The sequence below is a fragment of the Felis catus genome, chromosome D4 (assembly GCF_018350175.1).
Source record: "Felis catus isolate Fca126 chromosome D4, F.catus_Fca126_mat1.0, whole genome shotgun sequence".
In the NCBI taxonomy this organism is placed as follows: Eukaryota; Metazoa; Chordata; class Mammalia; order Carnivora; family Felidae; genus Felis; species Felis catus.
The window spans coordinates 18,093,343-18,107,719 of record NC_058380.1 but is presented as its reverse complement, the minus strand read 5'-3'; the positions used below and the strand labels follow the sequence as shown (position 1 = coordinate 18,107,719).

At 45.3% G+C, this 14,377-nt stretch overlaps 1 protein-coding gene across 8 annotated transcripts in view; it reads right to left on the bottom strand.

Moving 5' to 3' along the window:
• PCSK5 (proprotein convertase subtilisin/kexin type 5) overlaps positions 1-14,377 on the bottom strand; it is a 461,238-nt gene that overhangs the window by 48,157 nt on the left and 398,704 nt on the right. For all 8 annotated transcript variants that reach the window (XM_023243354.2, XM_023243355.2, XM_045043151.1 and 5 more), the window contains one exon: positions 2,393-2,435. In XM_023243354.2, coding sequence (XP_023099122.2) covers positions 2,393-2,435 — 43 coding nt within the window. The remainder of the gene's footprint in view (positions 1-2,392; positions 2,436-14,377) is intronic.

The window sequence follows — 14,377 nt, the reverse complement described above, 5'->3', positions numbered from 1 at the left end:
CCAGGGACCCTTCATGAAGGCAGCTGTGAAGAGGCTGGGGCGAAGGGAAGCAGCACCGAGATGTATTTATGGGCTACTGATTATGCATTGACGACTCGTGTATTTATTTATTTTGAATTCTTTTAATGTTAATGTATTTTTCAGAGAGGGAGGCAGAGCGCAAGTGGGGGGAGGGACAGAGAAAGAGGGAGACAACAGAATTTGAAGCAGGCTCCAGGCTCCGAGCTGTCAGCCCAGAGCCCGACGCGGGGCGCGAACTCACGAACCGCGAGATCGTGACCTGAGCCGAAGTCGGACGCTCGACCGACCGCGCCACCCAGGCGCCCCGAGACATACTATCTTAGATGTACAGATTCGAATTGGAGAACTTTGGGAGTGGTTGTAATCTGCGTTTCATTGAACTTGGTGGTCTGTGTCTCGTGTGAGCCAGAGGATGATTAAGAACTAATAAAAAGTAACTGGCTTCGTTCTGGACTTTCTGACTTCTGTCAAGGACAAGGTCTCCGGGCAGACATTTGGAAACAGCTCAGAGTAGAGTTCAAGTGGCTTACCAAAATGTCTGCCACGAGATTAGTAAGGGTGAAGTGTCTTAGCTGTCACGTATTTATATTGTTATGCCTGGTGTCCGTTCTCATGCTACGGTAGAATGTTGTATTTCAGACTCCACTGAATTACAGGGTCATCTGAAGGGGGAGCAGAATCAAGTTGGCCTTTGCCCGTTGATGAATTTCACAGCATGGACAAGATACCAGAGGAAAGCTTTGCATCTCTTCGTTAATAACGTCAATCACACAGGGTGTCACTCATTCTACCCCGTTCCTAACCATTCTAAAGGGTTATAAACGTGTGTTTCTTGAAAGAAACACCTCACGTTTCACTCTCAGTGATACGGGGCGTTTTCTTGTGGTGTATTTGCTTCTCAAAGGAGGTTACGAAGCCTTCTCGTTGTTGGCCAGCAGTGAGCTGGAGCGCCTGGCAGGGCTGGCCCCGAGGATGACCAGAATGCTGTCAGGTGACAGAGGAGGTCAAGGCGTGTGCTCCCGTGTCAACACGAGGAAGGGTGCAGTTAAGCCGGAGGGATGCAGAGAAAAGGAACAAAGAAGAACAAAGTGGGAACGCCCGCTTCTGCGCGGCCACTCTCTGAGAGTCTAAGTTCTCCCGCTTTGGTTCTTCAAGGAACATTCTGGGCTCCCAACCATGTGACCTCCCCAAGGAGTGCTTGCATCTCTGCTGTTCGTCTCTGCCTGAGGCGGTGTGTGGCGGGCCACGTGCTGGGTAAAGGCCAACCGTGAATGTGCTGACAGATGGCTTTCTGCTCATTTACTGTCATCAGCTTCGGTAACGACAAGGCGGACTGATTATTTTCGCTGGGTTTCAGCTTGTCGGGTTCCCCTTTCCCTCCCAAGCGCCGCACCCCTTTCAGCATCTTCTCACCCAGTACCACACCTCGGGCCTCTCGAATGTGATGGAGGCAAAAGGCAGCCTGGTGATGGGAGGAACCAGCCCGCTAAAGTCGAGGTGACCCAAACCCGGACCCACCCCCCCCCCGCCCCCCAACTGGCTTGTGGGGCCACATGAGGGAACCGAGAGCCTCTCGGAGATTGTTTTCTCTTCTGGAGAATAATGTCAGTCCCGTGTCCCTGGCAACATTCACGGAAAGGTGAAGAGACGAACTGGGTGGGAGTTTCTCACAACCCGCCCCCCCCCCCCCCCCCCCCCCCCCAGTTCTTAGCATGACAGGAAGGAACCAGGCATCTTATACATCATCCAGGCCTTCCTTTCCTTCTCTGCCTTCTTAGCTTTTCTTCCAAGATAGGCGCCCATGTGCCCTGGGAGGCAGACTAGAATAGGAACGGAAGGTGACGTTGAGACATGCCATCTTTGATTTGTAGGTTTGAATTGGAGAACTTTGGGAGTGGTTGTTAATCTGTGTTGCATTTAATCTGGTGGTCTTGTGTCTCTCATTACCCAATAAATGGTTAAGAGCCACCCACGTACCTGGCCTCCTCCCGGACTTCCTGACTCCCGTTAAGCACAAGGTCTCCGTGCAGACATTTGGGAATAGCTTGCTTGGGGGGTCAGGTCTATTATGAAGGTTTGTCCGTGAACAGCAAGGTCTGAATCCTGGTAACCCATGGCAAGATTCCTAGACACCAGTGTCAGGTTGGGTGACTTCCAGGACCAAGAAAAAGAGGGCCTCCTTTTGAGTCAAGAAAACAGCTGGGCTCTTATTGCTAAATCCAAGAATCGTTCATTAATAGCCTGACGGGGCAGAGTTGCTTCAGGCCGCAGGGCCTCTCTGCTTTAATCACTGGATTTAGGATTAAGTCAGTAATGCTTAAACTGCAGAAAAGTTAGTTCCATGAAAACAGAAAAGAACAGCCGGACTCACATGTAATACCCCATACCGCATGAAGCACAGGTTCCTGGATCACCTGGAAGACAATGAGAATAATGAGACATCATAATTATCAAGAGTCCATCATTTGGAGAAATGGGCTTTGGAAAAGTTGTGGCCTGAGACAGTCTTTTGAGATAGGTTTGTGACGTGGACTGTCCAGAAATGATATTTGAACAGATTACACTTTTTATTTTATTTTTTAATGTTTTTTATTTATTTTTGAGAGAGAGAGAGAGAGAGAGAGAGAGAGAGAGAGAGAGAGAGAGAGCGCTAGCAGGAGGGACAGAGAGAGAGAGAGAGAGGGAGACGCAGAATCCGAAGCAGGCTCCAGGTTCGGAGCCGTCGGCACGGAGCCTGAATTGGGGCTCGAACTCGTAAACCGTGAGATCATGACCTGAGCGGAAGTCGGACGCTTAACCGACGGAGCCACCCGGGCGCCCCCAGGTTACACTGTTGTTAATTAGTAACACGGTGTATGCACTGATTTATCTTTATCAAAGCTAGGAAAATCAGAGTTCTCATAAATAGTTGGCCCTGCTTTGCAAGGAAGTATAGTCCCAAGCTGCTAGGTTTTCAAAGTGCAGATTAAGACCCGTCTCCATTAAGCACCCCCGGGCCTCTACCGAGGGGAGGGCCTCAAGCGTGTCCACACGCGTACGTTTGGAAGGGGCCGCGAGGTTCCATCCCTCGAATGATAGGTTTTCCATGAGTTACCCCAAATGCCTGCCAATGTCAGGGAGCGTCATCTGGGAGACTCCTTTGAAATCTGGACAATTATTTTTTTTCCAATACAGTATCCACTTTGTGTTCCGCACTTCACGACCCTCTTGAAGAAACTGTCCTGTTCTCGTTAGGTACAATGATTCCGTGTGTTCCTGTTGGCTCCGAGAAGGGACCCTCTCCTGCAGCTTTCAGGGGACTTAATGAGAGAGAAAGGACTTTGAGAGTCACTAAGTCAATCTATCTCCCTTCCTCTTAACCCTCCCGGAAAGACGCCAATTCCCAGATCCCATCATGAAGGGCGTTCTGTGATTTCCGCTGGCCCGCCATGCCTGTGACCAACAGGTTCCCGTGACACCCCGGTTCCGCTCTTTTTCCTTCTAGTCGGAGGTGGAAAACAATTGCTCCTTTTCAGAAGATTCCTTTCGGTACGTGAAGATTGTATGTCACCTTTAATTGGATCTTAAACAAAACTATGTCCTTTGAACTTTGTGCACGGCTCTCCTTCCTAACGTACTCCAGGCTCTATTTCGGTGTTCACAAAGTCTGCCTCTTGGCGGTAGGGCCTTGCTTGAACCTATAGCCAAGCGTTCCCCTTGAATCCTCCGATGTTTCAAGACAATACTACTGTATATTACACACTATATGTCTAATGCATTGCACCAAGAGTTATCGTGGAAGACTTTCTTTTTTAAAATTTCATTTATTTATTTTGAGAGAGAGAGCGTCTGCGAGCGAGCACGGGAGGGGCAGAGAGAGAGAGAGAGAGAGAGAGAGAGAGAGAATCCCAAGCAGGCCCCACACTGTCAGAGCAGAACCCGATACAGGGCTCGAACTCACGAACCGTGAGATCATGACCTGTGCTGACACCAAGAGTCGGACGCCCAACTGACTGAGCCGCCCGGGGGCCCCTGTTGTGGCAAAATTTCTGTCAGTGGCTCTGCCCCTTCACCAGGGATTGCCAGAACCTTGTGGAAATAGCCTAGTGATGATGCAGGGGACAGGGTACCGGCCTGGGAACTGGGCTATCTGTTTCTAGTTCGAAGTTTTAACCCTGGCTTCACTGCCTTGTGAACGTGCATAAACAGCGCTCTCCTCTCTGCGCTCTGATTTCCGCAGGTGTGAAATGACCTCGTTGGAAAAGATGGCAGCAGAGACCCTCCAAAAGTCAAAAATTCTGATGCTGAGTCTAGCAGGGGTTGGCAATCTGTGGCCCACTCTGGGGCCGAATTCAGCCACGTCCCTTCCATAAGGAAGGATTGAACAAGAGTCGAGACAGCCAAGGACGTAGCCAGACCCTTCGGCAGGAGGCTGGGATTTGCTCTCGGTGAGGAAATGGGTTTTTTTTTTCCCCCTCCGTTATACAGAGACATGGTCTGTTATAGGGCAACCCGGGCAGGGCAGTGAAATGAACCATAAACCAGGCTAATTAAGGGACATAAGGAATCTCAGAGGTGCCACTACAAAGCAAAGCTCGCTGAAATTCTTAGAATTCTTGCCGGTGGGGAGGGGGGCTTCATGCTTTCCGCAATCCATTGTTTGGGGATCTGAAACCCTTTAAAGGGGGTGGGAGGGCCCCAGCGAACACCAGTGGCTCCCCTGGGTAAGTTTGTTTCCTGCTTCGGGTCTATGTTTGCATCTGTATTCTTTTCAGTTCTGGTGCTAAATAAGCTGCTACTTCTCAGCTCACAGTTGGGCAGCTTACTTTTTCCTGCCTGTCCCCGATGAACATATTTGACTCTGACAGTTTTGCTAATTTGGCAAGGGCTGGGGAAATTCTAATCCTGTTCTCTAATGTTCTGGCCATCCCTCCCATCTAGGAATTTAATGAGTTTGCTCTCTGCTCCTTTAAGCAGGTCACTGATGAAAATGTTAAACAGAACCAAGCCTCAGAAATGTGCATACCAATGTAATCTTGGGTCCAGGGACCTTTCCAGCCCAGATGCACAGTGAATGTGGTACCTTCACAGTAGTTTGCATAAATGAATAATGCATAGAATAGGAAGTATGTCTTATAACAGCTTATGAATGCCCATTAGTCTTTCTCATTATTACCGGTTATTCTGAAGAATAAGGATTATTAAAAAAAAAATTTTTCCACCCCCGAAGATCCACAAGTCAGACATAAACTAAATGGATTTAGCTTGACCACTGAGAGGCAGCTGTTATGGGATTAAGGAAAGGTAACAATCCCAAACCTAGAAGTTGACTCTAAGTCAAGTTGGCATTTGGATGGTGAGGAGGGTTGGCTTAAGGACAAAGATGAATTTTCCTGGCTTCGCGTGTTGTATGCATGCGTGTGTATGGGGGGGGGGGTGGGGGCGGAAAAGTCTAAACAGTCTAGAATTGTGCACTGTCTCGGAAGGTGGTATCCAGAGTAGGATGTTTATTTAGCTCTGGTTCCTTGGTATTGTCAGACTTTTGAGCTGTGAGAACATAGTCTGGGTGGAAATGGGGCACGTTCAGTCAGAATTCAGAGTGTCACACATTTGGAAAAAAGCCTTCAGAAACAGTTACTGGCTTCCAGCTGCTCGCATCCCCACCAAGGAGAATGTGTGAGCAGAAGCCTTGTCAAGCTGGGGATACAGCCTGCCTTTCTCGAGAAAACCCATTTTTATGGTCTCCTTTTTATGGGCGGGGGGGGGGGCAGGACCACAGTGTCCCCTCTGTCTGGAGAGTTCTGGGTGATCCTCTGCGTCACCTTCCATGTTTTCCTTAGTTTCATCGGTGCTGGGTCTCGTGCAAACTCAGTCTTCTCGTGGGGATATTGACGGCTGCTGTCAACGTCTCCTTCAGGGGTCAACTTACATCCTCCGCCATGTTATTTTGTTCTCGGGAATACCTATACCCTCACCATCGAATATGGATGGATCAGGGCCGTGTTAGTAGTTACGGACACCTCACTTACAAAATGTATTGGAAAGAGATATTTTAAACTTCAAATGGAACTGAATGTTAACAACGGGGAGAGGAAGGGAATTTTTTATGGGTTACATAAATGGAGTCCTATAATTAAAGATACATAGAAGCCAAAATGACTCGAATTTGCCTTTTCTAAATTAATTCTTCTTGTAGGGTTACTTTTCATCTGAAGGGGACAAGCGACCCGTCGTTTTTCAAAGAGCAGCCCTTTAGCATATAACATCTAGGTATGCCACAGTTAGCCATGCATCAGGTACATTGTTGAGGCAGAATTGCCTCTCTGCAAAACTGTGAGGTTTTGCAGTCAATGTCAGGATGGTCTTTCTCTCAGGATTCACTTGCAGGCTTCTAGGACTTTGATCCGTACCTCGTGGCAGCCCAGGCCTTCCTCTACACGGCCTATTGAAACTGCTCTGTTCTATAGTCCCTTCCTACACAGACCCTCCTAGCTACTGCCCAGGATGATAGAGTAATGGGCATGTGAAACTTGTGCTCTTGGGAAGCTCCTAGGTTCTCATCTGCTTCCATCCCTCCGCAGGTATCCTAGACTCATAAGGCTCCTTTTGCTTTGACCTCTTAGGCCACCTCTGTAGATGTCCAGAAGGCAGCACCCACCTTATTGCAATTGAACCTACCCTGTATGCTTGCTTTTCCCAGATGATTTCAACCTTTTGGCTCAATTACCTTCCCAGTTCCACTCACCTGTATTCTAGGCTCGACCAAACTTGGGGCTCTGTTCACCTCCCCAGTGCCTCCCCCAATGCGCACGTGTGTGTGTGTGTGTGTGTGTGTGTGTGTGTGTGAATTATTTCTACGTTCTAGTGCATGAATGCTTTCCATCTTGAAGAAGGTACGCTAACATAGAAAATTTAATAACCAAATGATTAGAAATACAAGATCTATGTTTTACTGTAGGCCAGTGGATTGTCTTGCATATTTCTCCTTGGGGACAAGTGACTCAGGCCACGCTTAACAGAATGCCACATCTGAGCTAATACATTCCTATACCAACTTTCCAAAAATATGTTTTACATTTGATTCCGTAAAGTTATACCCGGAAGGGGTGGTTCTCTGATGGGCTCACACATCTGCACGTATATACGGACTTCCTGCACTTGGCTTCTAGCCCTTCCATATTTTGTAGACAGACTCCATGATTCTAATGAACTTGTTTACCTAGCGTTTTGGGGTTGGGAGATAAGTTTAAAATACACATAGAAATGAAAGTGTTTGAATGATATGACTGGAGTCTACTTTTCTCGCCTTTCCATCACATTCTATAGCTCTGGTGCATAAATGTGTTCCCCAGAAAAAAACTTTCTAGATTAAAATAACCAATGATTACGTGCCTGTGAAAGACAGCATAGAAATTTATCTGCTGAGGCTGGATTTAAAAAGTGTGGTACATGTATACATTAAAATTTTGTTTCTCGGGGCGCCTGGGTGGCGCAGTCGGTTAAGCGTCCGACTTCAGCCAGGTCACGATCTCGCGGTTGGTGAGTTCGAGCCCCGCGTCGGGCTCTGGGCTGATGGCTCAGAGCCTGGAGCCTGTTTCCGATTCTGTGTCTCCCTCTCTCTCTGCCCCTCCCCTGTTCATGCTCTGTCTCTCTCTGTTCCAAAAATAAATAAACGTTGAAAAAAAAAAATTAAAAAAAAAAATTTTGTTTCTCAAAAACATTTAACGGGGCGCCCGGGTGGCTCACTCAGTTGAGTGTCTGACTTTAGCTCGGGTCATGATCTCACGGTTCGTGGGTTCAAGCCCTGCATCGGGCTCTGTGCTGTCAGAGCAGAGCTGCTTCGGATCCTCTGTTTCCCTCTCTCTCCGCCCCTCCCCTGCTCCTGCTCTCTCTCTCTCAAAAATAAATAAACTTAAAAAAATCTTTAATGACATGACAGGCTCTGTGAATAAGAACGGCAATCCATATCTAGATATGTCTGTAATATATATGCATATCTGTCTATATGTATATAGATATGACTTTATCAAAAATTAGAAGGAAAGCTCAACTATTAGTAGCTATCTCTGATATTATTTATGTGTATGTTTCTATATTTTCTTAATAAATGTGTGCTATGGAATTAATTTTAAAAACTGCTATTAAGGAAAGAAAGCGCGTGCCCAGGTTATGAATCCCCGGAGTCATTTGTGTTTGGAAAACGGTCTTCTCTCACAGACCTCTCTTTCAAGAGAGCTGGTCTTTTGGTCACACTCTTCAGTTTCTGTCCCCTTTCTTCACACGTCTGGCTTTTCATCTCTCCACCTCATTTCTCAGCAGTTCTTGATTCTACACCACCAGGACAAGACTGCTACTCCACGGGGTTTGTTTAAAACCGTGGCCGATGTTTAAACAAATTCCTTTTTCCAAATTCACTTTTCGTACAAAATGTTTTCCTGATAGGATTCCGTAAAGGAGGCCGATGACTAGGAAGTGGGGTTATTCTCGGCTCTGCCTCCAGACTTACTCACTGGCTGAGGTGCCGTCACTTGGGCCAAGCATCCTTAAACAGTTCTCTTCGCGAGCACCTGAAACCTTGTGGGAGCATCAGCAGGATGCCCATCCCCTACTGAGAGGTACCACAGCTCCCTTTGAGGGGAGAGACAGTTTTGCAAGTATTGCGAGCAGGCCTTACTTAAATTGTTTGGGGAGATAATTAAGCGTGTTGTCAATAATGCATATTCTCTCAGAGTAAATATATGCTTAAGTATATACTTAAAGTAAATATATGCTTTATATATAAGTAAATATATATAATATATATATGATATATATTATATATATTTAGCTAAATAAATATATAAATATATATTATATATATATATGCTTTATATATAAGTAAATATATGCTTAAATATATACTTAAATTGTTTGGGGAGATAATTAAGCGTGTTGTCAATAATGCATATTCTCTCGAAGTAAATATATGTTAACTGGATGATGCTGCCCAAATCTGTTAGGAGAGTCACTGGCATTCTTCATTTTACTCAGAAATAACGAAGCGGATAAGAGATTTATATGCCCACAAAGTACAAGTAAATTTAAGTCCCCAGTGGCACTAAGAAGTATTACTTCAAGCAATTAGCGCTCGCATACAGAACGGACCCTCTGACCAGCTTTGCCAAAGCAGAATTTTTTTCTGGAAGGTTCAGTGGCGCTGGGATACAAAGTACTTGGTTAGGGGGCCTGTTGACGATTTTCAACCATTTTGTCCTCTCCGGCGTCCAAGGATAATGAATAAATATTTGAATTGGCAATAATGTAAATGGCGCAGCTGACAAGGGGGCACAACCCCCTGGAGGGGCGCGGTAGTAGAGAGCAGAATAAATAATCTAAATCATTGTCTACAAATGTTGGCTAAAGGAGGGCTCCGTTCTCTGTTGGACTCTAGTCTTTACCAAGTCCTCTGGTTCCAACAATGGACTATCAGAATAGGCAAGCTGTTTCTGGATTTCCATTCTTCTCTCAACCAATTAGGGGTGGAAATGACAGATGAATATACACAGCCGCGTGCCTGTGAGGATTGCTCACTACGGCTGCGTGTTCACTCACTCATTCATTCATCCCGGGGCTTATGTTTTAGAGGGAAGGTAGACAATACAAGAAAAATGAGATAATTATTATAGTGTAAAATAAAATGTCAATCTTCAGTAAGTGCAGTAAGCCACTAAAATGCAAGCTCCATGAGGACAGGTGGTTTGGTTTGCTTTTCCTGTACCTCAGTGCCACGGATATTGCCTGGCACATAGCAGAAGCTCCAGAAATACGCATTGAATGAAGAAGAAAAACATATAAAATAAGTCCATAAATTCAGATAAAGGGTCAGGGAGTGATGAGATTAGAATGGAGACAAGAGGTCTTAATTTAGGTAGGCTAGTTGGGGAGAGAGTCTTTCAGGAATTGACCTTTGGGAGGAGATCAGGATTGTGACCAGGAGATGAGGTCTGAGCTCAGAGCCTAAGAAAGCTTCTTCTGTTCAAGAAACATTGAGAAGGCCAGTGGGGCTACAGTGGATGAAGAGAAGGGAAGAGGGTCAGGAGATGAGGCCAGGGTCATCGGCTGGATCAGATCGAATGTTATCTTACTGGCCAGTCTGCAGCTGTAGTAATGAAGAGAGATCAGATTTGAGGGAAACTAAGCAGATAAAATCGAGAAGCTCAGATGACATGATGTGGGAGGTGAGGAAGTAGGATGGTTCCCTCGCGCTGGCTTGAGTACTTGGGTGGATGGAAAGGAGGAACATTCGGGGGGGGGGGCGTAGGAGTAATAAGCAAATACTTAACTGACTCTGCGTGATAGTTCATACACCACTTGGGTTATTATAAGTATATGCAGACAAGAAAGGCAATCCCTACCCTCAAGGAGTTTGGTGAGGAGACAGTAATTAGCAAAGCTAATTAGGGAAGAAACCACAACGTGGCAAAATATAGAAGAGATAAGCCTCTCATCTAGCATACCACAGAAATATTAGCCTAGGGCCTGGAAGAAACTGAGTTCTGATTCTCTTCCTCTCTTCCCACTTAATTAGCCTTTATCTCTCTTTTTGAATAGAACCTTTTGGGGCATTTTTCTTACAGTTAGAGTTGCCAGATAGAATGCAAGACTGAAATGGGACGCCAAGGACTATAGTTTCAGTGTAAGGATGAATGAAAAATAAAATTGCCAGAAGGGGACAGCAAAAGACAGCATCCCAGTCTCAGCCGTGGCACTGGGTAGATTAAGAAACAACATCAAACCCTCTTCTGAGAATCTGTAACTATAAGCTGGACCTTACGCGGGTTATCTGAATTCATGTTTTCCGTGTGTTCTGGAACGTCTCAAAAGGAAAATTCACCTTAAAGCAGTCCTAGGTAAATAGTATCCCAGGACAATGGGTAGAAACAAATGCAAATCCTCTCTAGAGAAATGCAGCCTTAGCCCAGATCTCAAAGTATGCTCACAGGTACATTTTCAAGGAAATCGGTCCCAGTTTAAAAACAAGGAAGTCTGTTAAGCGTCCGACTTCGGCTCAGGTCATGATCTCACAATTCGTGGGTTTGAGCCCCACGTCAGGCTCTGTGCTGACAGCTCAGATTCAGATTCTGTGTCTCCCCCTCTGTCTGCCCCTCCCCCACTCGTGCTCTGTCTCTCTCTTTCTCTCTCAATAATAAATAAATGTTCAAAAAAATTAAAAAGAAGGAAGTCAGGCACTCTGAGAGAAAGTTGGCAGAAATAACAGATATCAGAATCAGACCCGCAGAGACCACTGATCTTGAAATTATCTGACACAGAATATAAAAATAGCCAGTGTTTAGTATTTTTAAAGAAATAAAAGAACATCTTGAAAAATAGAAAAGTAACCAGTTTGGAAAAGAAGCAAATATAACTTCTATAAATGGAAGACATAAACATTCAAAACTGAAACTAAGTGGACATATTAAACAATAGATTAGGCACAGCAGAAAGAGAATGAGTAATCTCAAAGATAGATCCAAAGAAAAGACAGAAAATTCAGAGGGACAAAAAGGTCGAAAACACGAAAGGGCGGTTAAGAGCCAAGGAGGGTAGGATGAGAAGATTTAATACATGTCAAAGTTCCAAAAAGGAATAATAGCATGGGGAAGAGGTAGCAGTAAAAGAAATAAAATGTCTGAGAATTTTCCAGACTTATTAAAAGATACCAATCATTAGTCCCAAGAACTAAACATATATATTAGTACGCATATATTAAACATACATAAGCATAAACACGTACATTATAATTTTTTAGTCTGCAAGAAGAGTCATCCTCATGAAATTGCAGAATAACCAAGAACACAAACAGCTCTTAGTCTACGGAGAAGGATAAAGAGACAGACTATGTCAGAAGACAGAAAATACTTCGAGAAGAAGACTTGGAAGTTTGGTGGATGAAAGAGCATCAGTTGTTTCAAAAGGACACTAAAAACAGTGGCAGAAAGTTCTTGGAAATTCTGGCAAAAGGCCTGGAATCGTAAAATCAAAGGACCAGAAGGGAAGTTAAGCTTTGGCCCCACTCAGATGTCGTGAGAGTATGAAGCATTTTTGCTTGTTTCTTTTGAGTCCTATAGTTCTTCTGAAACAATGAGTGGGGTTTTTGGTTTGTTTGTTGGTGTGTGTGTGTGTGTGTGTGTGTGTGTGTGTTTGAGCCTCCAGTAAACTTTGTAAAGTAAACTTTTTGTAAAGTAACTTTGTAAAGTAAACTGATGCTGCAGTTACGGTCAAGTTGGGGTATGGTGAAGCGTGAATGCTCCGCCATAGTCAGGAACCATGTCTTACTCAGCAACCCTAGTGCCTCGTGTCATGCCCGGCATGAATTGATTTCTTTCACAAATATATTTTGAGTCCTACTATTTGCCAGGGCTAAAATGATAACTAATTCCTGGTACAATACGGAGCTCAGGGCGTAGGGAGGAATGCAGCAAGGAAAAAGATGTTGCCACGAATGCTGCCTAGTGTGACTAACGGGATGATGAACAATTCATTAAGAAGAGAAAAGGGTGATACCTAAACCAGGGTGTGTGTTTGAGGGAGGGGGAGTGTGGCCACAGAATGGCTCCTTGAGGAAGTGAAGGCTTAGTGAGCCTGGAAAGTGAGTTTGAAGGAGAGAAGGCAGAATTATTTCCATGTGGAAAGGCCTTAAGGTAGAGAGAGCTAAATCTATGGAGATGATTCCTCCAGTAAAGGGCTCGCGAGATTCCCCTTATGTAGCATGGTTGCTCTCACCTTAAAAACACACAACACTTTAAATAAAAGAATGGGAAAAGGACAAAAGGGATTGCAAAGAGTTTGCAAGTGACGAGTGGACGTTGGGGTTTGAGAAAGCAAGAAGAAATGGGAGGGAAGATGGAAGAGATAAGAGGCTGGGTCGTGAAGAAGCTTCTCTGTCGTGCTTGGGAGGACAGACTTTGTCCAGAGCCATGGGAAACCACTTTAGATTTGTATGTGGTTGTGTAATGATCAGGTTTAAATTTGAGAAAGGACGTGGTCATTGTGGCACAGGGAATGGATTTCAAGAGTGAAAGAGAAGAAACAAAGGACTAGAACTGGGGACCTCGGTAGAAGACGTTTGCGTTATCCAGGTGAGCTATGTTAGTGGCCCAAACTAAAGCGTAGTAGTGGAGTTGGGTCCAAGTGGACAGAATGAAAAGATACGTGGCCGGTGGAAATGACCTGGTGGCTGTTGGGGGTTGAGTTACGTCCCTCAGAACAATGTGTCCAAGTCCTAACCCCTGGTACCCACAAATGCGACCTTACTTGGAAATAGGGTCCTTGCTTGTATAATGAAGTCAAGATGAGGTCCCACTGGATTAGGGTGGAGCCTAAGGCCAGTGACTGATGTCCATATAAGAAGGTCACGTGAAGACAGACACGCAGACACAGAAGGAAGATGGTGATGAGACCATCGAGGCACGGATTGATGAGTTGCAGCTGCAAGCCAAGGGCCAGCAGGGATTGTTGGCAATGAAGCTAGGGAGAGGCAAGGAAGGATCCTCCCCCCAGAGCCTCCAGAAGGAATCAACCCTGCTGATTCCTTGATTTTGGACTCCTGGCCTCCAGAACACTGAGAAATATATATATTTCTGGGTTTTTTTTTAAGTGTAAATTTCTATAGTTCTTTTTAAACAAACTTTTAATGTTTTTATTCACTTTTTGAGAGAGAGAGACAGGGTGTGAGCAGGGGAGAGAGGCAGGGGGAGAGGGAGACATAGAATCCGAGGCAGGCTCCAGGCTCTGAGCTGTCAGCACAGAGCCCAGCGTGGGACTCGAACCCACGAACCGTGAAATCATGACCTGAGCCAAAGTCAGATGCTCAACTGACTGAGCCACCCAGGCGCCCCAATATTTCTGTTCTTCTAAGCCACTTTTTTGTGGTTCTTTGTTACAGCGGTGTTAGGAAACTAATGCAGTGATACAATAAGTATTTACAAACATCATTTGCCCCTGTGTTTCTGCTTGGATCCTTAAAATACTGAGAAGATAGCTACTAATCCTTTCTTATTCACCTGCTTCCTTTTAATGGCGGGAGGGATGCTTTGTCTTCTACGATTCCGAGAATTAGAGAGAAGGAACTCTGCGTGGGAGAGATGGCAAGTTTAATGCAGGGCAGGGAGTGTTAGGAAGCTTACTGTTTATAGATCGAATTCACATTCTCCATTTTAGCCTTATAAGTACTCAAGTTGATACTTTGATCTTTTTCTGTGTTTGCCCGCCCTCCCCCCCTTCCCCCCCTTCCCCAGTCTCGTTGCTCAGTTGGTTCTGAATCTTGGAAAGAGTTATTTTTAACAGAGCCCAGAGAGAGAGGGAGAAATGGAGGGTTTCCTAGAATTTTGGCTTAAGC